Source organism: Gymnoscopelus braueri, assembly GCF_963280865.1.
Source record: "Gymnoscopelus braueri genome assembly, chromosome: 1".
Taxonomy (NCBI): Eukaryota; Metazoa; Chordata; class Actinopteri; order Myctophiformes; family Myctophidae; genus Gymnoscopelus; species Gymnoscopelus braueri.
In genome coordinates, this window is record NC_137603.1 from 2,727,306 (window position 1) to 2,750,608 (window position 23,303).

At 42.2% G+C, this 23,303-nt stretch overlaps 2 protein-coding genes across 4 annotated transcripts in view; both read right to left on the bottom strand.

Moving 5' to 3' along the window:
- Nucleotides 1–545: 545 nt before the first annotated feature.
- On the bottom strand, nucleotides 546–18,613 carry LOC308082122 (death-associated protein kinase 3-like; the record flags this gene model as incomplete). The annotated part of the gene is made up of 6 exons (XM_080423759.1): nucleotides 546–1,043; nucleotides 1,925–2,131; nucleotides 3,225–3,377; nucleotides 6,847–6,892; nucleotides 18,282–18,427; nucleotides 18,590–18,613. The coding sequence occupies 6 exons, from the start codon at nucleotides 18,611–18,613 to the stop codon at nucleotides 693–695; spliced, it is 927 nt and encodes a 308-aa protein (XP_080279885.1). The 3' UTR covers nucleotides 546–692.
- LOC308105166 (H-2 class II histocompatibility antigen, E-S beta chain-like) overlaps nucleotides 17,930–23,303 on the bottom strand; it is a 60,029-nt gene continuing 54,655 nt past the window's right edge. For all 3 annotated transcript variants that reach the window (XM_080455800.1, XM_080455799.1, XM_080455798.1), the window contains 5 exons: nucleotides 22,345–22,561; nucleotides 21,199–21,266; nucleotides 20,482–20,595; nucleotides 19,907–19,963; nucleotides 17,930–19,007 (listed from right to left, as the gene is read on the bottom strand). In XM_080455800.1, the coding sequence (XP_080311926.1) occupies nucleotides 19,926–19,963; nucleotides 20,482–20,595; nucleotides 21,199–21,266; nucleotides 22,345–22,561 (437 nt within the window). In that variant the 3' untranslated portion in view covers nucleotides 17,930–19,007; nucleotides 19,907–19,925. The remainder of the gene's footprint in view (nucleotides 19,008–19,906; nucleotides 19,964–20,481; nucleotides 20,596–21,198; nucleotides 21,267–22,344; nucleotides 22,562–23,303) is intronic.

The window sequence follows — 23,303 nt, forward strand, 5'->3', positions numbered from 1 at the left end:
CCGTTAAAGGTAGGGTAAGTGATTAGATGAGATCATATCGTCTAGTTCACCTTTATTTTATTATTAACTTGATGTACATGAATGAATGAATGAATGAATGAATGAATGAATGAATGAATGAATGCACCTTAACCACTAGGCCATCGGCGCCCATTGAGTGGCACTATTAATATTATATACAATCTTAGAGTTAAATTAACACTGAGGATCTGACAGTGTAGATTGGGGTGCCAGAGAATTAAAAACTGGTATCAAATGGGGGTCCGTGGTCTAATGCATAACAACCTGGGGGTCCTTGCAATAAAAATAAAGGTTTTGCTGGGGACCCCCTGGAACCCCTGGGGGTCCCCATTTTGAGAATCATTGATATAAACCAGTGGTTCTCAAACTTTTTCACGTCAAGGACCCCTAAACCCCTAAGGACCCCATCTGAAAATATTTTGTAGCAGGAACCTCCCAGAAGAGAAGATTTGTGTTAAAAAATAAAACATAAATCTAAATTATTCAAAATATTCCAATACCTTTAAGATCATTATTATTTTTCAAAAATAACTTTTATTTAAATCTTTATAGCCAACATATAAAATATGGATAAAGTGGTTAAAACGATTGTGATGCTGTGTCAACACATTTAGCACATTGAGAATCACTGATATATAAACAATAATGTGACAGCCGTCGACCAGGCCTCATCATCTCTGCTGTCCGGCCTCGGTCAGGTCCAGGTTGATGCCAGAGGACAGGAGCTCTCCACCGCACGAGCGGTTCAGCAGCTCCTTCAGGGCCTCGTTCACCTCGTTGTTGTTGAAGACCACCGCGGAGAAGCTGCAGTTCGGACCCCCACCGCCACCCCCACCACCACCTCCTCCTCCTCCCCCATCCCCCCCCGCGGAGGAGGGGGGAGGGGGGAAGGAGCCCAGGGCCTCCTGCACCCACTTCAGCTCGTTGCTGAGCTCGTGGCGCAGGGCGTCGAAGTGGCTCCGCCTCTCCTGGTAGCGGCCACTCACCGCGCCGAGGCTGACGCTGAACGCCCGCATGTCGTCCTGGAAGAGGAGGTACACGGTTAGAGGAGGTACACGGGTTAAGCCCACTGATCCATTGTAACAAATAAATACAAAAAGAGTAGTTCACCCCAAAAATGTCTTATTTTCTATCAATTACACAACTCTATTTTTATTTTTTTTGCGTTCCTGAGCCAATATTTTTTTTCTTACATTTTTATCCCACGATTTTGCAACCCCATCTTTTTCACCCAGTGCCAATTGTCTAAGTAATCCTTGGCGCTATACAATCCCACACTCCCTTCAATGCATGAGAGCTAACAAGCCTTCTTATCTCCCGACAGTGGGGAGTTTCCCCGGTAGGACGTAGCGCGTGGAAGGAACACGTTAGGCAGTATAGAGACCAGGATTACTGCATGTTTTTGAGTTCCCATGCAGCTATAGGCTCAAATATGGAGTGTGTTGTCTAACCTCAATGTGTCGTCATGGCATCAGGCGCAAACAAATCACTCAGCTCCATATATGGCCACAAAAGGGGGCATGCCCATATATGGCCATATACTGATGACATCAGGGATCTCCATATATGGGCATAAAAGTGACAAGGACTGACGGATAGATCTCCATATATGGGCATATCAGTCGGATCGGCTGTGCATCAGAGGTGTGAGCGACCTCTAGTTTTCAGAAATAACAGACCTACGTACAAGTGAGCTTGTAGATTGGCTATTTTCACAACATTGTTGTACGACAAAATATAAAATAACTTAACTCATTCACTGCCAGAGTTAAAACATTTACATAACATTTTTTTTGTTTTTTTGCAAAAAGTGGAGGGTATGAAATCACGGATCTGTGAGAGTGAGTACGCACAGTGAATGGCCCTGACGCCTCTGATAATCCATAGTGTTTCATCTCTATACCTGCAGGCTCCTCTTCATGGCCTCCACCTTGCGGAACTCGTAGCGGATCTGGGAGAGCTCGTGGCGCACACCCTCGCTCTCCTCCTTGTACCACGCCTCCTTCTCGTTGTAGATGGACACCATGGCGTCCACGTCCTCCTGCAGGGAGTCGTGGGCCAGCGCCAGGCTGCTGAAGGAGCCCTCCATCTGCCCGATGTCCTCCACCACCTGCATGGGCACGGGGGCATTTTCATGGACTTTTAGTCATAATAGGGCCCTATTTTGGGCGGCGCCTTATTACCCATTATCCCTAAACTTATTTGCCATTTTTTTTACTATTTTGAAAAACATTTTCAAATAGTTCAAAAGGCCGATCTATAAGCTCACAACGTGTCGATGTAGATCGGCTAGTTGAACTATTTGAAAATGTTTTTCAAAATAGGAAAAAATGGCAAAGAAGTTTAGGGATAATGGGTTTATAAGGCGGCGCCCAAAATAGGGCCCATAGTCTGTTTGAATGAAAGTCCATTTAGTTTTAGTCATGGTCTCACTTCTATTTGATCTCTTCTCCACTAATATTTTCATCACATTTTTATTTGTCGACGCAATTGCCAATATAGTCGTATTGTTTTGTTCACGATAGCTTAGTTTTAATATTGTCTTCGTCAGTGAAAAAAGGAAGTCGACAAACATTATTTTCGTCACAGTTTTAGTAACTTAAATTAACACTGCAGTTTGCTGGGCTCATTCAAAACAGCCCTAAAAACTAATCTTTCTGGAGGCCAAAAGAGGAACTAGTACCAGTTTCCCTGTAGACAGACGACCCCCCTCCACTTTTTCTTTTTTTTGTATATATATATTTTTTTCCAGCCTTTTTTAATTTTTTTACATAGTGGTATTTTTTCTCTGTATTTTTATGTTGATTTTTGAACTGTTTGGTTGCTACTATATATGTCTATGAAATTAATTCAAGGACCCCAACGGAAACAAGTCCGCAAGGACTTCTTTGGTCGGACCTTTTAGAGAAAAGTATTATAAATGTAACTGTGTTGTTTTACGTTCTTTTGCCTAATAAAAATGTCAATCAATCAATCAAAAAACACTGGTCTGGGGGGAGGGGCAGTATCTTTGAGCTCTGTAACTCTGACAGTGTACAACTCAATATAAATGAATCCATTTGGTTCCATTTGTACACTCTTTGAGTTAAGTGGGTCCTGGGCGTTAAAAGGGTGTTTCAAATCTTTGCACGGCTATGTGTGCATGTGCATGTGCATGTGCATGTGCATGTGCATGTGCATGTGCGTGCGTGCGCGTGCAGCACCTGGGCGAAGCGCTCCATGTTGACGTAGGTGTTGTTGGGAGGCATACTGGAGTGACTCTTGATGGTGTACTCCCTCAGCCTCTTGGTCTTCAGCTGTCTGCGCTCACGTTTCTTGGTCTCGCGGGCCTTGGGCTCCTCCTTGCATTCGTTGGACTGTTAAAGGTCAGAGGAAAAAGATGGAGGTTTACTGAATGTTAATGTAATATTATTGAAACCTTGTATGTTCAAACCACGCCCCCAGAACCCAGAGGTTGCATTGAAGCGCATTTGGACATGCTGGCCATTCATAGGTACGAATCTGTGTCACTTTTTGATTTGAGCTAAAAAGCATTATTTTACACTTTGGCTATAAAAAAATAGCAGATCTACAAGCTCGTAGCGCGGCCGTGCTACGAGCTTGTAGATCTGCTATTTTTGAAAAATTGTGAAAATGTGTACAAATCTTTGAATATATTGTTTTAAAGCAAACATTTTTAACTCAAATCTTTGCTTCTGGGGGTCCCTGGAACAACATACATATCATTTTGGGGGTCCTTGACATGAAAAGGTTTGAGCACCACTGATATAGAAACATAATTTTTTTCAGAATACTGTTGGGATTTAGGAGACATTTGTAGAATCGGCTTCAGGTCTTAACGTAATTAAAACGACCTGGACCACTGTCACGAACGAGCAAAAACGGTTTCGACCAATGGGCTCGACTCATCAGCTTGCGCACAGGCTTGCGCATTAAGGTGACGCAACACGTAACGTGTCACAGAAGCCCCAAATAGGAAAATCAGGAAGGCGAAAAAGGCCTACACAAAAAAGATGCAAGACAAACTCAGCAATGGCGACATCAGGAGCACATGGCAGGCGGTACACACCTTGACAGACTGCAAAACAAGAACCAGAAGCGAGGTGAACCCGCCTGCCTCCCTCCCCAACGAACTGAACACTTTCTACGGCCGGTTTGAGATCAGCCCCAACCGCAGCAGCCAAGCAGGGCCATCAGCAGCACCAGCAGAGGAGAACCCTCTAACCATCTCGGAGAGAGAAGTGCGTACAGCCTTCGCACGGGTCAACATCCACAAGGCAGCCGGACCTGATGGGATTCCAGGCCGGGTCCTTAAGGCATGTGCAGACCAGCTGGCGGGTGTCTTCGCTGACATCTTTAACCTCTCCCTCTCCCAGGCTGTGGTCCCTGCAGGGTTCAAAATGTCAACCATTGTGCCCATTCCCAAAAAGGCCAAAGTGACATGCCTGAACGACTGGAGACCTGTCGCTCTCACCCCGATCGTCAGCAAGTGCTTCGAGAAACTGGTGAGGGAATACATCAGCTCCACACTACCTGCCTCGCTGGATCCGTGGCAGTATGCATACCGCAAAAACAGATCCACCGACGACGCTATTGCCATGGCTCTCCACACCGTCCTCTCGCACATGGACAACAAGCTGCTGAAGGACAAATATGTACGTATGCTGTTCGTGGACTACAGCTCAGCATTCAACACCATTGTCCCAGCAATACTTGACAAAAAGCTCAGAGACCTAGGGCTACACCCAAGCATGTGCGACTGGATACAGGACTTCTTGTCCAACCGACATCAGGTGGTGAGAATGGGCAGCATCACATCCGACCCCCTGACCCTCAACACCGGAGCACCCCAGGGATGCGTGCTGAGCCCTCTCCTCTACTCCATGACTGCATAGCCACACATGTCTCCAACACCATCATAAAGTACGCGGACGACACGACAGTGATAGGCCGAATCGTCAACAACGACGAGTCTGACTATAGAGAGGAGATCAACTCACTGGCACTCTGGTGCCGGGAGAACAACCTCTCTCTTAACGTCGACAAGACCAAAGAACTGATCGTGGACTTCAGGAGGCCGCGGAGAGACCATGCGCCCATCCTCATCGACGGTGCTGCAGTGGAAAGGGTCAGCGAGTTCAAGTTCCTCAGAGTACACATCGAGGAGGACCTCAAATGGGAGACGCACACCACACACGTGAGGAAAAAGGCTCAGCAGCGACTGTACTGGCTCCGCCGCCTGAAGAAGCTCGGAGTAGGACATCGCATCCTCAGGCTGTATTACAACAGTTCTGTTGAAGGCATCCTAACAGGCTGTGTCACGGCCTGGTACGGGAACTGCACTGCCCGAGAAAAGATCAGCCTACAGCGAGTAGTGCGATCGGCAGAGCGGATAATGGGAATCGAGCTCCCAGCGCTCCAGGAACTGTACAAAAAGCGGTGCGTGGTCAAAGCCAAGCGCATCATCAAGGACAAGCACCACCCAAGTCACAGACTGTTCAAACCCCTACAACGACCGCGACCGGGCAAGGGGCTCTACCGCAGTATCAAGAGTTCCACCACCAGGTACTGGTGCAGTTTTAATCCGGCTGCTGTCAGAATGCTGAATGGGGCATAAGCCTGAATGAGGCATAGGCCTTGTTCAGCAGCCTGACAACAGGCGGTGCAGACTTTTTTTGTCTCTTCCTGAACACACCTGTGGATTATACCAGGGACAATGACTTGGACTTAGCTCCCCCTCGGACACACCTGTGGACTACACCAGGTACAAATGACTTTTTGTTGCACTCCCTCATGGAGCTACTTGCGGATTATACTAGGGTCAGTCCACCCTAGGTGGACACGCACTGACCTTTTGCACCTTAATCCCATGTATAACGCACTGACTTTTTTTTTGTCTTTTTATTGTGCTCTTTTCCTCTAAGCACCTTAACGTCCATATGTATATCATGCACAGTATAAGTATAACATGCACAGTATACATACATTGCTGCTATGCTCAGGCACCTTAGTTTTTTTTTGTTTTTTATTATCTCAGGTACTTTGTAAATATGTAGATAACCTGTCTGGCCTTCTGTTGCTCTCTTGTTTTGATCTCCTTCCCACTTGCCCCCCACCCCCTCCTCTTCTCCCCCCCTCTTCTTTCTATGGAAACTAACGTTGCAATGGGAACGATGTACAAAAACGAATTTCACCCACTTTTTTACCTTGTAAACCTGTGATGTGACAATAAAACTGATTCTGATTCTGATTCTGATTCTGATAGGCCCCGCCCATCACATTTCACAACCCGTAAGCAGGGGTGATTTAGGACCCTGCGCTGGGTGAGCAACTCAATGCAAGTGGATGGGCGAGGATTTCCGGTGCCCTCTCTATTATTTTTAAACTCTATGGTCCAAACCTGTTACTTTACAGGAAATGGAGAAAAAAATAACCTGTGTTTCAATGGATCCAATATAGTTATTATTTAGTCACACGTTCTTATAAATACGTTTCATTGTACAGACAGACTTAACCACTTTCACTTTCAAAATGTTTCAAAAATAAAGACAATTGCAGATCTACAAGCTTGTAGATGAACTTGTAGATTGGCTACTGCCACTATTGTTATTTTTTTTTTGAAAGTATAACATTATTAAGGATATGGCTTAATTTGGCCATAGTATGCTACATTATCTATTTTGATTATTGGTGCCAGTCATTTCATTGTATATTTCAACATACAAATTGAACAGACATAAATGGTCAGATCTCTATGCAGTCCATGACTAATATGGACTCCTGACAATGAAACCGTGTGGATGTGAAACAGTGTTGTGTTCGTACCTTTATCCATGGATGATTCAGAGCATCTTGGATGGTTAACCTTTTCCTGCAGGAAACAGATGCATAGAATGACCTCCATTACCATCCTTATTACTTATAGTGATCATAGTTATATTACTTATAGTGATCATAGTTATAGTGACGCAGTCATGTTCTGGCACACAGTAGCTATTATACTGTTATGTACCCTCTACACCAAATCTCTTTACCTAAAATAGCTGATCTACAAGCTAGAGATCTTGTAGATCAGTTAATTTCAGCAAATGCCCCCCTCCCAAATAGGGATGCTAGGGATCAGTGTTATTATTGTAACAGCTCTACAAAAAAACAGGAAATATGAAAGAAAGAGAGAGTATATGAAACTTACTGAGGTGTGGGTGGTCTTCAGGTTCCTCCTGTTTAATAGAAATGTCCCTGGCTGAGTCTGGAGATTTCATCTTCACCTGCAGTCTGGACTCCACACACTGGTCTGAAATGAAGTAATTGAAAAAGGACTTTAACTGAAGACCTTAATGGTCTCAAAATAACAATAATATTTACAGAAGGCAAAATGGCAAAGCCCAACTCTCCAACATATGAATCTTGGGAGCAAAGATTATAGGATTCATATATTAGGGAAGAACTCCTTCGTAATTTAGGATTACACAAGGTAGAATGTGTCAAAAGATGGATTCCTGCGATGCAAATAATGGTCTTAAGTGAATAAGGTGAAAGTAGCCAATCAGTTTTTCATGTTTCTGCAACCAGACAGAGTGAGCAATTTGTTTTAATCATCAGGATATTATCATTGTCATGATATATTTTGTCATGATTATTATCATTTCTTAGTAAAATTAGATATTGTGACAGCCCTACAACAGAAGAGAAAAGAATAGTGGGTGGTCTTCAGGTTCCTCCTGTTTAATAGAAATGTCCCTGGCTGAGTCTGGAGAGTTCATCGTCACCTGCAGTCTGTCTTGTTATGGACATGACAAACCTAAAATGCTGTTCTAACACAGTATTGGTGAGATGTCAGCTATACTCCATATGAAATATCAAATCTAGCCTAGCTGTAGCCCTGAAACATGACTGTCATACCATGACAGTCATGGGCCCACTTGTTCCTGGTTTACATTTACAACTGCCACATCTACATAAACGTTCAGATTTCAAAAATAAAGTGCTGACCCCCGAGCCACGGATGTAAAAAGTTGAGGCGCAAAAGGTCTAAGTACCTGTATCTTCCGTATTGTTCAATAAAAAGCATTTTAATCCAATCGGCGGCCATTCTATTATTTATTTTGTAATGTATCAGAGTGCAATACACCTCCCAACCAGTAGTGTCGCATATTTGAAAGCATCAGAGAAAATTCAGAGATAATGGCCGGCGATCGGATTAAAATACTTTTTATTGAACAATACGGCAGATACAGGTACTTAGACCATTTGCGCCTCAAGTGGCATGGGGGTCAGCACTTTATATTTGAAATCTGACGATTATGTAGATTTGCGCTGCAGTAATCTGATCCCTGGTCAGTCAGTCTATCATAGCAGCACCTGATTCTTGCAGCCCGAGCCCCACGGGCATCTGCTTCTTTCACACCCACAGGCAGAATACGTAAAGAACAGCGATTTGTTGAGTATTAGCTTGTCTGGCTCCTAGTTTATCGAGTTGAGAGAGCAACTGCACACGTAGCCAGTAACAGAACGGTCATTGCGGCAAGAGGCAAGCCAATGCAGCCAATACACAACAACCATTGTGCAACGCAATGGGAACAGTGGGGTGCTAGACCATAGCTGGTCGGGGATTTTTTTATTTATAAATAGACCAGCGGTCGGCGAGATCGACAAACCGATTGCTAGGCCCTTCTGACCCCCCTTCCGGTGCCTATGGTGTGTGCACCACAAGGCAACATGGCCAATTAGTTTAATCATCTTTAATCATCGGGATATTATCATATATTTCGTCATGACTATTGCATAGTAAAATGTTCATATTGCGACAGCTCTACAACAGAACAGAAACATATTTAAGAAAGAGAGAGAACATTAAACGTACTGAGGTGTGGATGGTCTTCAGGTTCCTGTTTAATAGAAATGGCACTGGCTGAGTCTGGAGAGTTCATCTTCACCTTTAGTCTGGACTCCACACACTTGTCTGAAATGAAGGAATTGAATAAGGACTTTAGGGTTCCATGGTTCTAGTTTCCCCTAAAAAGGTGATATCGGATCACATGGTCATGGGTTCGGTCAGGATCAGTGTATGAGTAGGTAGTGCAGCCTCTCATCTGTAGTAAAAAAAAATAGCTAGCTATATGCACTAAAACAGACGGTTTTATGGAATTGAAAGCCTATTTTCCTTAGTGGAACACTCAAAGCCCTCCATCTCACGTCTAAAATACACTTTTTTGCCAGAAAAGAAAATATTTCACCGGAAGATTTTTTTTTTTAGTTATTCCACTGGGCTCCCGACAAATCTTGTCAATAGAAAACTACCATTGACCAATTCTGTAGGGCAGTGGTTCTCAAACTTTTTCATGTAAAGAACCCCCAAATTGACACTTATTAGCCCGCAGACCCCCATTTGAAAAGATATGCCAGGGACCCCCATAAGAGAAGATTTTTTACGGCTCTATCAGTGATTCTCAACCATTTTAATTTGAAGGATCACCAGTTTGACATGCATTAGGGCTACGGACCCCCATTTAATGTCTTTTCTATCACTTGGACCGCAATTTGTATTGTAAAATCTATGTCAATTTAACTCTCAGAGTTACAGACCCATAAGGGTCCATTTGGTGCCTAATCTATCATTTAGCTGGGGACCGCCTGCAACTCCCTCAAGGACCCCTGGGGGTCCCCGGACCCCACTTTGAGAACCAATGCTAGAGGGAGCGCAGTAGAGTAACTTTTTAAAAAATCTTCCTGTGAAACCTTTTCTTTTCTGGCGAAAAAGTGTATTTTAGACGTGAGGTGGAGGGCTTTGAGTGTTCCCACAAAGGAAAGTAAGAGGTGGATTTTGGGACTTTGTCGAAAAGAATGGAAACACAAAGCATTTAACTCACATGACTCTCGATGTTGCACCATAGTATTTGTATTATAATTGGTATTTTCAGTGGGCCTGTATCATAAGTAGAAGTCACATTGCTTTTTAATACCTTTCCACATTTCCAAACCAAACATGTCTAGACTGAAAAACGAATATATATATATATATATATATTTTTTTTAATGTTTTATCCCGCGATTTTTGTAACCCATTTTTTTTTCACCCGGTGCCAATTTCCTAAGTGATCCTGGGCGCTACACCAGCCCTACACCAGCCCTACACCAGCACTACACCAGTCCCCCACAGTAGGGAGGCCAGGGCCGAGCTCATGCTTCCTTCAATGCATGAGAGCCAACTGACCTTCTTGTCACCTGACAGGAGGGAGTTTCCCTGGTTGGACGTAGCGCGTGGAAGGAACACGTTATTCCGACCAGTTCCCTTCCCCTCCATCAGGCGCCCCGGCTGTCATGGGGGAGGCGGTATAGCGACCAGGATTACTACATGTTTTTGTGAGGGTATTAACTACCCTAGGAGACACGGGGAGAACATGCAAACCACACAGAGTAGGCCCTTTCGCCAACCCCACCTAGGGTATGGGCGCTGATGACGCGGAGGAGAAGACACGCCCCCAGCGCCCACAGCGTCCCCGGCGGGAATCAAACCCAGGACCTTCTAGCTGTGAGGCGACAGCGCTACCGACTGCGCCACCGTGCCCCATATTTTTCATGTTTAATACATACATACATATGAATGGATGAATGAATGCCACTGTATGTTCATGGACATGTTCTATAAAGTACACTTTAAGATAAGATCTTAATAAGATCATCTCATGATAATACTCATCTACATTAAGTTTGAATGTGTGCAATTTGCTGCTCCATTAATTCACATTTTGCACTTATTCTCTGATGCTTTGTGTCCTCATATGTAGCAGTTCATAACTTTATTAAACTTTAATAACTTGTATGCTCAGGTGGGCAGAATAGGGAAGAACTGGTTTGGACCCGTCGTGGAATTCTGGATCAATCAGCAATCGATAAGGCACATAGGAGTGGAGACAATATTCTAGGTGGAGGTGGTTATGCTTTATGTACATGATATCATGGTCAGGAGTACATTAACACTCATGTCAGTGGTACGGTAGTTCTGCCTGGAGCACAGGAGCAGAGATCATAGTTATACTGTAGCTGCCTGAAGGACAAACTGAACCATAACAATATAGGCTGTACCAAAACAATAGCTATTAGGCCTAGTGGAGACATCTAGACTCTTACAAGCTGACACATATCATAATATATTGTAGAAGTATTATAAAGGATGGTATAATATAAAGGTTAGATATAAGCAGCCATATAACTTCTTCCTCAGACCCAATTGTCTATACGTTAATATGGTTCATGAATAGGACTATTTCCAGACATCCTGATTGAAAGAAAGGTTTCACAGCCTCTGCACAACCAGCAGACTAGCAGCCCAATAGCCTCGATCTCCAGGCTTTTATTGTTTAGTTTTGCTAAAAAATAAAAGCCTGGCCCAGCGCGTCGGTGTACTCGGTATGAGGAAGTGTTTCATTTCCCAACCAACCAGAGTGCAGTGGGCGTCGCTCGTAATGTTGTGTTAACGGGGCGGGGGTTGACGGACAGATCGGTGAACCAATGGGATCAGGCGCAATCTCTCGCCGGCTCTATACACCCGCCCCTCTATACACGAAATCAGGAGCGTTGGGGCAGCCTAGCAGCCCAATGACCACCAGACATTATGTATAAAACATGTTTTTGACCCAAAAAAATATGTTACAGGGGGAGGGGCTAAAACTGAACTGAACTTTTGTTTTGACATTTCTAGACAGATTTAGAGGAATGTCTCATTTTCAATTAACATTAGAATGATACGCTATTTGTCACACAAAATAAACTCCACTAGCTGAATATTATTCATACAAAATGTGTTTCATGTCATTATTTCTTAAACCTCAATATTTGCTCCTTTTCATCTCAACACATGCTCTCCTTTTAAACTCCGAGCGAGCGAGCAAGAGAAACTAAAGGCTCTGCAGAACCAAAAAGCATGTGGGCCTGATGGCATCCTAAATGAGATGTTAAAATATACCAACAGAAAATGTAAATTGGCCACCCTAAAACTAATCACCTTGGTACTAAGTGTGGGTCACTAACCTGAAAGCTGGAGTGAAGGGTTGATCACACCCATTTTCAAGAACGGAGTCCCAACAACTACAGAGGCATCTGTGTAAGTAGTAACCTGGGGTTAGGTAAGTTATCTGGCAGCATTTTAAATTCTAGAATTATAGATTTCCTCACAGAGCACAATGTCTTAAGCAAAAGTCAGATTGGATTCCTCCCAAATTATAGAACAGCTGAATGTTCACCACACACATAAATCAAAGGAACGATTCATACATGCTTTGTCGATTTCCAGAAAGCTTTCGACTCAGTCTGGCATGAGGGTTTACTTTTTAAATGAATAGAAGGTGGTATAGGGGGAAAAGTCCTTGAGGTAATTAAATCCATATGTAACCACCCTGGCCAAAATAGGGGTTACTAAAAACATAAATACTACTGACTACGCCAGTTGGATTTAAACCAACAAGCCAATTAAGGCTCAACATTAAAAGGAGGTTAGTTTAACAGAGCTTTGAAAACTGGGTAGGAGGCTCAGCAATGACACCATGACGTTGCAAAAGTTTTACATTTTATTCACATTAAATTATTAAAAAAGATTATGCCACTGCAATACAACTGGTCAATAGAACACATCTCCCCAAGCATTGTCAAGAGCAGATAAGCCACAGCACACAAAAAGGGAGTAATTAACTCATAGGTTAGTCGTTTCACTGCAAAAGAGCACACACACATATTAGTTCACTATGCTCACAGAAGGCATCAAATAGGAGTTCAAATGGACCATCATTATATAAATACAGTGGGTTTAAAACATACAACTACATACCATGTACACAAAACAATCTGACTGCATTAAATAGCTTAATACATTGACACACATTTCAAAACAACCTGACATTACGCGCACATAATAAAAACATCCTTACCACAGGGCGAGCAGAGTGGAGCGCACCTTAATGGCAGAATTCTGCCCCACAAGCTACACACTCCATTGTTAGCCCCATTTAAAAGTAGCAATAACTATAAATGAACTATTACATTTACCATGGGTGACGCTGGATCACACTCTGCCCGCCTGTGCAAAATCTGCAAACAAATCTGTTGTTCAATGACAACTTCCTGCTTTTAAAAGGCCAACCAGACCATGATTGGACAGCAGTCGGATTGGTTCACCAATCATGATCCATCCTCAGCTCTACACACACACACACACACACACACACACACACACACACACACACACACACACACACACCACAGGGGGAATACATCCACACGGCGTAGTGTCATCAGTGGGTCGTACCTAGGGGGGTGGAGTCGGCTCGGGGGAAAACACAGATTTCCCCCAGCTGGTATAGACCGAGGGATGTGGGGTTTTCAAACTCATATGCTGTAAAAGTATACCAATTTAAAAAGCAGGCGTCATGGCTTGCCAGATCACAGGCACAGAACCTTGCTGCCACTCGACAAGGAACGCTACATTAGCAAATTAAACAAGAGTCCGATTGGAATGTTGTCCTGACTGGACAGAGGATCCAGCACAACACAATGGCCCGAGGTTATCTGCTTTAATCGCCTGGTAAGAGACACTATTACATTTTCTATAGATATGATCAATTAAACTTATCATATTATCAAAAAGCAAAAGCCATTCATTCATCAATGATGTTTATAACACGTTTTAGTGAATTCCAAGTACAGGAGACATCGACGCCATTACAGTTTGGAAACGCAGTTCAACATGCAGCGATTTACACACAAAACAAGCCAAACCCGGCTATCCTCGTTTAAAACCTACAGAAAACACAATTGTTAATCTGGCAATGAACACGGAGCTAAAGCAGTGTGTAAATCCTGCATGATATTAAATGGCGCACTTCGCCAAATGATAATGGCGTCGGTATGTGCCGTTCCGTCTCTAAACTGTACTTCAAATTCACTATAAACATTATTGATGACTTAATGGCTGTTGGGTTTTGATATTAGGGTAAGTTTAATTGATCATATCTTGTAATAGTGTCTCTACCAGGCGATTAAACACTGTGCATATGTAAACATGTTTTGTAACAAAGAAGGAGACGAGAGCCGAGAGGTAACCAGAAGACTCGTCCCAAAACACGCTCGCCCCCATTTTTCTCACCGACCAGCGGTTCTTGTATTCTTGTATTTGTTTTACAGAGGATAAGGTTTGAAATAAGTTCAGGGTTAGGCACCGTTTTACTGAGGTTACGTTTAGGAATAAGGTTACGTTTAGGCATAGTTTTACTGAGGTTACGGTTAGGAATACCAGGTGAATCCTCGCGGGTTTGCCCCAGGGCGACTGTGTTTTGGGGCGAGTGTTTTGGTATTCAGACGGAGATGTAAAGAGGGAAACAGATCTCCGATCTCAGTGGTGCTTGTGCTGAAACTTGACTCATGCAATAAGATATAAGGATAATCTGATAAACCACATGAACCCCAGCTTACGTATTCTGGGGGGAACATAAACCAAACATTGCCAATCTAGCTCACAGTTACAATGCGTCGCGTTCCGACGCGCTGTGAGCTCATAGATGTTTTTGTCTTTTTAGTCACATATATCTTAATAATAAGTCAACTTTTCCGAGGGTGAGTGGACGATTGTGTTCCAGCTGGCCTTCAGATGGATTTTTCTTGGCTGACAATGTTTCTATCCTCCATAAAACAGCTCTGAAAGTGATCCAAACAATCGTGTATGATGTAACTCTATGAGGCAGATCGTTCTGTTTTCCCCCAAGCTAAAATCGAATGGGGCGTTCCTGGGCGTTCCCGTCTATCTCCGTGTGTATCTATAAGACAACATTAACTCCACCCGGTTACACATATATGAAAATAAAGAATTGCCTGTCAAAATTGGAGATGAACATACAGACTTCTTCCCCACAAGGCAGAGGGGTGAAGCAAGGCTGTTTTGTGCAGGTGATCAGGTCATACTGTATCCTACTAGAGAAGGTCTTCAGCAAAGCTTGGACATTCTTCATCAGTACTGTCAGACCTGGGCCCTGACAGTGAATATGAAGACCAAAATTATGACCTTCCAAAAATTATCACGGTTACAGAGAAATTACTCAACATTCAAACTCGGTGGGAGCCAAATAGAACAAACAAACTTCTATACTTTATTTGGCTTCCAAAGGAAACTTCTGTTCAGCTGTGAAGGAACTCAAAGAGAAGGCAAAAGGGCTTTCTATGCCATCAAGTGTTCAGTTCAAATCCAATTTCCGAACAGGACATGGCTCAGAATATTTAATTTGGTTATAGAATCCATAGCACTGTATGGCAGTGAGGTATGGGGCCCTTTATTAGAAAGTGATTGGGCAAAATTGGACAGAAATCCAGTTGAGATCCTGCACGCAGAGTTCTGCAAAACTATTATCCTGGTACAAAGAAAAAGCACAAACTCTGCATGCAGGGCTGAATTAGGCCAATATCCTTTACTTCTTAATATACAAAAAAGATCTATTAAATTCTGGAGCCATATTAAAAAGAGTGACCCCGCCTGTTACCATTATAAAGCCCTTGCCTGCCAAGAGTTGAACATAGAAAGGAGCCTCAGTCAACTGGTCCTGAAACTATAGCTGATCTTTCACCTTCTGACATCACAAACCACAGCCAGCCTCAGTGCAGCTACACTATCACTCAGATGATTAGACCTAACCACATTATAACTAAAGATTAGACCTAACCACATTATAACTAAAGATTAGACCTAACCACATTATAACTAAAGATTATACTGAGCTGAAGGGGGTGCTAGGGGGGGTCGGCGACCCCTTAGTTCTGACACTATGGGGCTGGGGGCTCGCGCGTGCTCCACATGCACGAGCAGCTCCAGATGCACGCGCGAGCACACACCGTCAGCCGCCCGCGAGCCGTCAATCATCAACACAACGCACCGTCAGGGGCGAGCCGTCTTTAACACCTTAAACAATGGCCTCAACCTGGCTGCTTTGCATAACATTAGGCTACTCTAGAAAAGCCATGGAGTGTGAAAGGGTTAATCGCTTATCAGAGGACACAAGAGCTAGTTATCCCTGTCTAGCTCTGGTCCATAGCGTTAGAAGGAGTTCTCCTTAACGTTATGGTACTTTCCATTCTTTCCCCTCGCACCGCGGTAGCGCAGCCTCTCGTCTGTAGTAAAAATAAAAAATACACTTTTGGTACTCACCAAAACAAAGACGGTTTAATGGAGTTGAAAGCCTATTCTACTAAGTGGGAACACTCTGAGCCCCCACCTCACGTCTAAAATACACTTTTTGGCCAGAAAAGAAAATATTTCACCGGAAGGAAGAATCTGGTCAATAGAAAAATTCCATTGACCATATCTGTAGAGGGCACTGTGGAGTAACCAAAATCAGGTTTTAATTCCGGTGAAATATTTTCTTTTCTGGCCAAAAAGTGTATTTTAGACGTGAGGTGGGGGCTCACAGTGTTCCCATTTAGTAAAGTAGGCTTTCAACTCCATAAAACCGTCTTTGTTTTGGTGAGTATTAAAAGGGTATTTTTTTTATTTTTTACTTAAAAAAAAAACACTGTTTTGAAAGCAATGTAAGTCTTTAAAAAAAAGTAATTCAAGTAAAGACAAGTTGACTGATTATTTTAAGTACTTATGTGTGGGTGAATCTATGTAAAGGGCTTTTATATAAAACTAAAAGGAAAATAAAATAATTAATTAATTGAAACAAAAATAAAAAAAAACAAATTAACAATGCAACAAAATAATAAGAAATATAAATACATTAATAATCACATGTTGAATACAGTATTTCAACTAGCACTGAGCTGAGTGGCTATGTGCACATGCCCGCACGCGTGCACGTGCGGGCGTGCACGTGACGTCATAAAATATAGCCCCCATAGTTCAAAAATCCACAGCTCACCACTGATTATACCTAACCACATTATAACTAAAGATTAGACCTAACCACATTATAACTAAAGATTAGACCTAACCACATTATAACTAAAGATTAGACCTAACCACATTATAACTAAAGATTAGACCTAACCACATTATAACTAAAGATTAGACCTAACCACATTATAACTAAAGATTAGACCTAACCACATTATAACTAAAGATTAGACCTAACCACATTATAACTAAAGATTAGACCTAACCACATTATAACTAAAGATTAGACCTAACCACATTATAACTAAAGATTAGACCTAACCACATTATAACTAAAGAAAAAGATAAATACATCACTTATTGGAATGAACTTACACAATCACAACACAAAGTAGAAACATATTTGGTCCTAAACAGACGGTATACTGTGGCAGACTACCTAAGCACAGTAACTGATAAAAACCTGAGAAAGACATTGACAATGTACAGGAAACAGATGTACAGACAGAGAGACAGAGACCGACCCCTACTTGACATATAAGATATAAACGAACAGTAGTGTTACGACCTTATACGGTCTAGACTAGAGGCTATAAAGAGGTAACATATCTAAAAAATATATCACAAACCAGAGGAACGGAAAGAGTTTACAATTTATTAATAGGATCAAACTTAAATTTACAATGGATTATTAAACAGATTAGGGAAAGCACAAAACTTCAGGGTGGCCAAAGCCAAAATACTCCAACCCTACCTGAAAAGAAAACCTAAACTACACCAAAACAAGAGTTACAGTCTAGGCCGTCGGTTCTCAAAGTGGGGTCCGGGGAACCCCAGGGGTCCTTGGAGGGGTTCCAGGGGGTCCCCAGCAAAATGTGTTAATATAGCATCACAGTCATTTTAAATCACTTCAACCTTTTATACTTTGGTTATTCAAAAATAGATCTACAAGCTCATAGCGCGGCACTGAGTGCCGCGCTATGAGCTTGTAGATCTGCTATTTTTGAAAAAACATGAGTTTTTAACACAAATCTTGGCTTCTGGGGGGTCCCTGGAACAAAATATTTCGAGATGGGGGTCCGCGGCCAAATACATATCATGTTGGGGGTCCTTGCCATGAAAAAGTATGAGAACCACTAGTCTAGGCTCCCTAACTAAACGAAACAGGCTCAAAACGGGGAACAAAACAAATGGCGGCACACCCCCTACCAAGCTTCCCTTCTTTAGTACACTCAGGTGAAGGTTTGGAACGTAGTGAAGTGAAGTTTCCTATCTAATAAGTGTCTGTACTTTAAACACACATTATTAAAGTTACCTTTACGCACTAAACAGAAAAAGGTATGGCACACAGCCTATATAGACCTACAGTAGTAAACACCAACTAACTAACAGAAAGGGTTCAGCACATGGAGGTGACGGAGGGTAAAAGGACTGAAGAGGAGGTTCTAACAGGCTTTTATGCTCGCTGGGCTGATTGAGGATGAAGCCCAGGTGTGTCTCCAGACACCACGCCACTCCTCCAATCTCCACTCCACCCTCCAATTACCAAACGGGGCACTGAGAACACTCAGAGGGTTAAAAAACACAATATGAGGCCACACAGGGCCGTAACACATGACATCAGTGTTTCCCATTCATTTCATAGACTGTAGTGGCCCACCGTTGTCTAATTTGGGTGAACCCATCACCCCAGATCACCCTAGAAGGTCTAGGTCCACCCATAACCCCGGACCAGCCTATGGGGTTCAGGTCCACCCATAACCCCGGACCACCCTAGAGGGTCCAGGTCCACCCATCACAGGGAAACAGTGATGTCATAATGATCTTAACACATTCATTATAACACATTATAAATGATTACATAATAAATGACCAGGTTCAACCGGGCGAAACACCGGGAAAAGACAGAGTCTGCACACTAATTCTCGTTAGCCTTGGCTAGCTAATTAGCATTTTTAATTGTGTAAAGGACACATTTGTGAAAAAGGTTGATGATGTCATCATTTTGCTGCCGTTAATAGTATTTAAAAGCTGAATGGACACACATGTATTTATTCCTCTCTCCACCAGGGGGCAGCGATGACTCTCTGCTTCTCTGAAAACACACCCAGGTGTTCTGTGAAAAGACAATAAACCAATAAGAATCAGAATGTATTAACTGTGTGAACATGTTAACACTTTAGAATAACCTTCCCTTATAAAATTAAATTAATCATTCCCAAATGATTAGTTAATGTGTTATTTATAACTTGTTAAATGTGTGTTAATGGTTAATGCTTTAACGATTATTTATAAAACTATGCTATTAATAGTTAATAGATCATGAACAAGTTATTTGTAGGCCTAAACTACTTAAAAACCTAACCCCCCAGCACCTTCCCTGCAACTACAGTAACCATCAAAGAAAAAACAACTCAGTCCATTCAAACAACATTTGACCAATACTTTGTCAATAGTGTATCTTAGTAGGAAGGGCAGCTCAGTTGGTAGAACACTCTCCTTTGGACCACAAGGTTCTGTCTTTGATCCTGATAGTGATGGAATGATCAGTGTTTTCAATGAACTGAATCATTGGTACAGTTCACTGAAATGTTGTGTTCAAATGATTGGTTCAGAGTTTGGCTGCATTGTGTCGTCTCTTCACTTCCTAACTGAGTCACCTGAACGTCCTCTCAGGCTATGGGATCTAAACTCCTGCGTCAAGTAAAACATGTTTATATTTGATTGATGATGAATGGTCCAAACTACACAGTTCACCAAGAGCACCCCCCCCCCCCCATCTGACCACATTGACATCAGTGTTGTCTGATACAACAAATCATTTGATTATTAGATTCATTATTATAAGAAATGAAGCAGAAGACACATGATAATGTGAATTCACGCGACCGGGATGGTTTACCAGGCTAGTTGTTTCACTTCTTACACAAGCATGTTGTTTTGTGTGTGTTTTCTAGTTGTATACACTTTTATACATTAAAACTGTATGAATGTATATGTAAAAAGGTTTTGAACCTGGGTGTGTGGGAGGAGTCTAAAGATCGTCATTGGCTGTCGGCACCAGAATACGACCTGATAGAAGAAGAAGAGAGACAGTTAAAACAGACACACAAATAAAGCCTATGCACTGTATTGTGTGTATTTCTCCATAAAATGCATAAATGTACACACAACACAATAACACAACAACATTAGGGTTCAGTCATCAGGGTCACATGTTGTATCAGAACTAATGTGAACATTTGACTCTTATTTAAGACTAAATGTGACAACATAGAACACACTTTGACCTCTAACTAGGTTGTCTAAACTGGTCTAAACTGGTTAAGGTTCTAAACCAATATAAACCAGTTTAGGTTGTGGCTTTACATATGTTTGTTTGTTTGTTTGTTTGTTTGTTTGTTTGTTTGTTTGTTTGCATTTATGTGAGGGTTCCACATGTCATGTGATCCTCTGTTGATCTGACCTAATTTCTTCCACTGGTAGTAGATTAATTAGTGAAACATGTTAATTAAACATGCTAATCACCTTGTTTATTCCACTGGTAGTAGATTAATTAATGAAACATGTTAATTAAACATGCTAATCACCTTGTTTCTTCCACTGGTAGTAGATGAATCCAGACAGGAACAAGACCAGACCCAGAACCAGACCTGATGCTCCCATGGCCACCTTGTTCTTCACTGACTCTGGCATGGAGTCATCTGACAATACAAATATTATATTATATTATATTATATTATATTATATTATATTATATTATATTATATTATATTATATTATATTATATTATATTATATTATATTATAAATTCTATAAATGTCTTTATACCTGCAGCCATTAGTAAACAAAGATGATGTACCTGATCTAGACAAGACACTTAAGCTCTAAGTAGGTGAGGCTCCTGTCATGACCTTCTTATTAGAATGGTTACTTTTTTAGGATGTTTTAATGTATTTGTATTGATTCTTATTTCTGGTGTCTGTATTATTATTGTGTCTTGTTTTTAATTGGATTGCTGTGTTTCCTTTCTGCAAAACAAATGTACCTTCAGGTACAAAAAGAGAAGAATCCTTGAACCCTTAAAACAGAGTGCAGTGTAACACATTACAGTAGATTACAGTAGAATACAGTAGATTACAGTAGAATATAGTAGAATGCAGTAGAATACAGTATATTGCAGTAGAATATAGTAGATTACAGTATAATATAGTAGATTACAGTAGAATACAGTAGATTACAGTAGAATATAGTAGAATGCAGTAGAATTCAGTAGATTACAGTAGATATAGAGAATAGAGTCTGACCCCAGTCCATCTTGATAGGCGCGGTCAGGCTGGGATGTTCCACCATGCATGTGATCTTCTCTCCTGATCTGTAACACACACACACACACACACACACACACACACACACACACACACACACACACACACACACACACACACACACACACACGTTTTTCTGCTGATGATCCTCTTCAAAAAGCACAGCATGTTTTCTATCTGATGAGGATGATCAGTACCCCCCTCTGCACCACGGTGCTGGGGGGGGGGGGGGAGCACCACGGTGCCGAGGGGGCACCCAAAATGAGCCATGCCATCATAATAACTAAACGATGAACTATTATATTTAAATGTAAGATTAAAAACACAACTACAATTATGCACCATATCACTAGACCGTTATAGGCAATAAGATAAGCTTATACTGATATTTTCTCCACCTAAAATAATCATGACGTGCGTGCGTCCTCAAGTTGAATGTGTGTCCATGTGGATCTGCTCAGAGCTGAAGCGGCCCCTCCTCCCCGCCCGGTCTGGCAGTGAATGAGCAGCTGTTAATTAGCACTAACATTAGGACAGATTGTGAAAGTAGCCGATCTACACGCTGAAACGCGCCGCGCTTCCACACATTGATCCGTTGATCTTTGTTATTATTTCGTTTTTTGGAGAGAAAAAAAAGGTTTGACTATTTTTGTGTAGGAGCGTGAATGCCCCGCTGGGCTCTCCTCCGCTCTAGTGTTTATTGTGTATTCCACTATTCCCTCCCCATTGCAGAAAAAATAGGAAGGCAAGAGGCAGAAGAAACTTAGCAACGAGATATGCACGTTATAGCGTATTCCTGTGTGTGTATTCATGTATAGCACACTCGCTCGCGGGTCTCTGTGTGCGTTCGTCCTGCTTGCACGACGACGAGCTTGCTGCGTAGTTGTGTCTGGAGTATACTGGTGATAAACACGGGACTCGGGAGGAATCGTGTGTGTGTGTGTGTGTGTGTGTGTGTGTGTGTGTGTGTGTGTGTGTGTGTGTGTGTGTGTGTGACTTAATATTAGCCTACCAATTAATGGGCAATTTTCAGCAAGTGAGTAACACTTGTTTTGTTTTGAAAGAATATATGTATAGGTGTCTATTAGGTGTATTTCTAGGTATAGGTGTCTGTTAGGTGTGTACCTGGGTGTGTACTCCAGGTAGGAGTGGTACTGGTAGTACCAGTCTCCATCAGACAGCTCGTCAGTAGAGGAGAGACCAGAGGTCAAAGGTTCTTGACCTATCCACCAGGTCACCAGGATCACTTTAGGATAGAAGTCGTAGCTGCTGCACCTCAGCATGTGAGTGTGTTCACCACGACGAGGGGGAGTCTCTGACTTCAGACTCACTTTGGGCTCCACTGGATAAATAAGATTATTATTATTATTATTATTATTATATAACCGTCATAGGAAGTAGGAACATGTTATTATCATTAATAATTGTATACCATCCAAATGATCCAGAAAGCTGCAACACACTTGTTCTTCAACCAGCCAAAATGTTCACATTTCCCGGCTCTCCCCCGTTCTCCTCTCCCTCCATTGACCCTCCAGTTGCTGCCCTCACAGAGTACAAAACACTGATGTTGGCCTACAAACCAACCAAAGGTATAACACCTCCATATACCTGATCCAACCCTATACAACCTCTCACCCTCCACACGTCCTAGACTCTTCTCCTTTCCCTAAAACACCCTGGACAACGCTCCTCATGTCCTAGACTCTTCTCCCTTCTCTAAAACACCCTGGACAACGCTCCTCATGTCCTAGACTCTTCTCCCTTCTCTAAAACACCCTGGACAACGCTCCTCATGTCCTAGACTCTTCTCCCTTCTCTAAAACACCCTGGACAACGCTCCACACGTCCTAGACTCTTCTCCCTTCTTGACCTAGCCTTGATGACCTTGCAGTCTTATTCAAAGGTTAAAATGTAATTTCGATCATTTAGATAGCATATTATGTAGACAGATACCAGGTTCAACCTGGCATCCTATCATTTGGATAGTTTCAATGTACATATTATTTATTTGTTTGATATTATACTGTTTAGACTGATGATAGGTTATTGGTTTACATATGATCCTAGATTACTATTTCTAT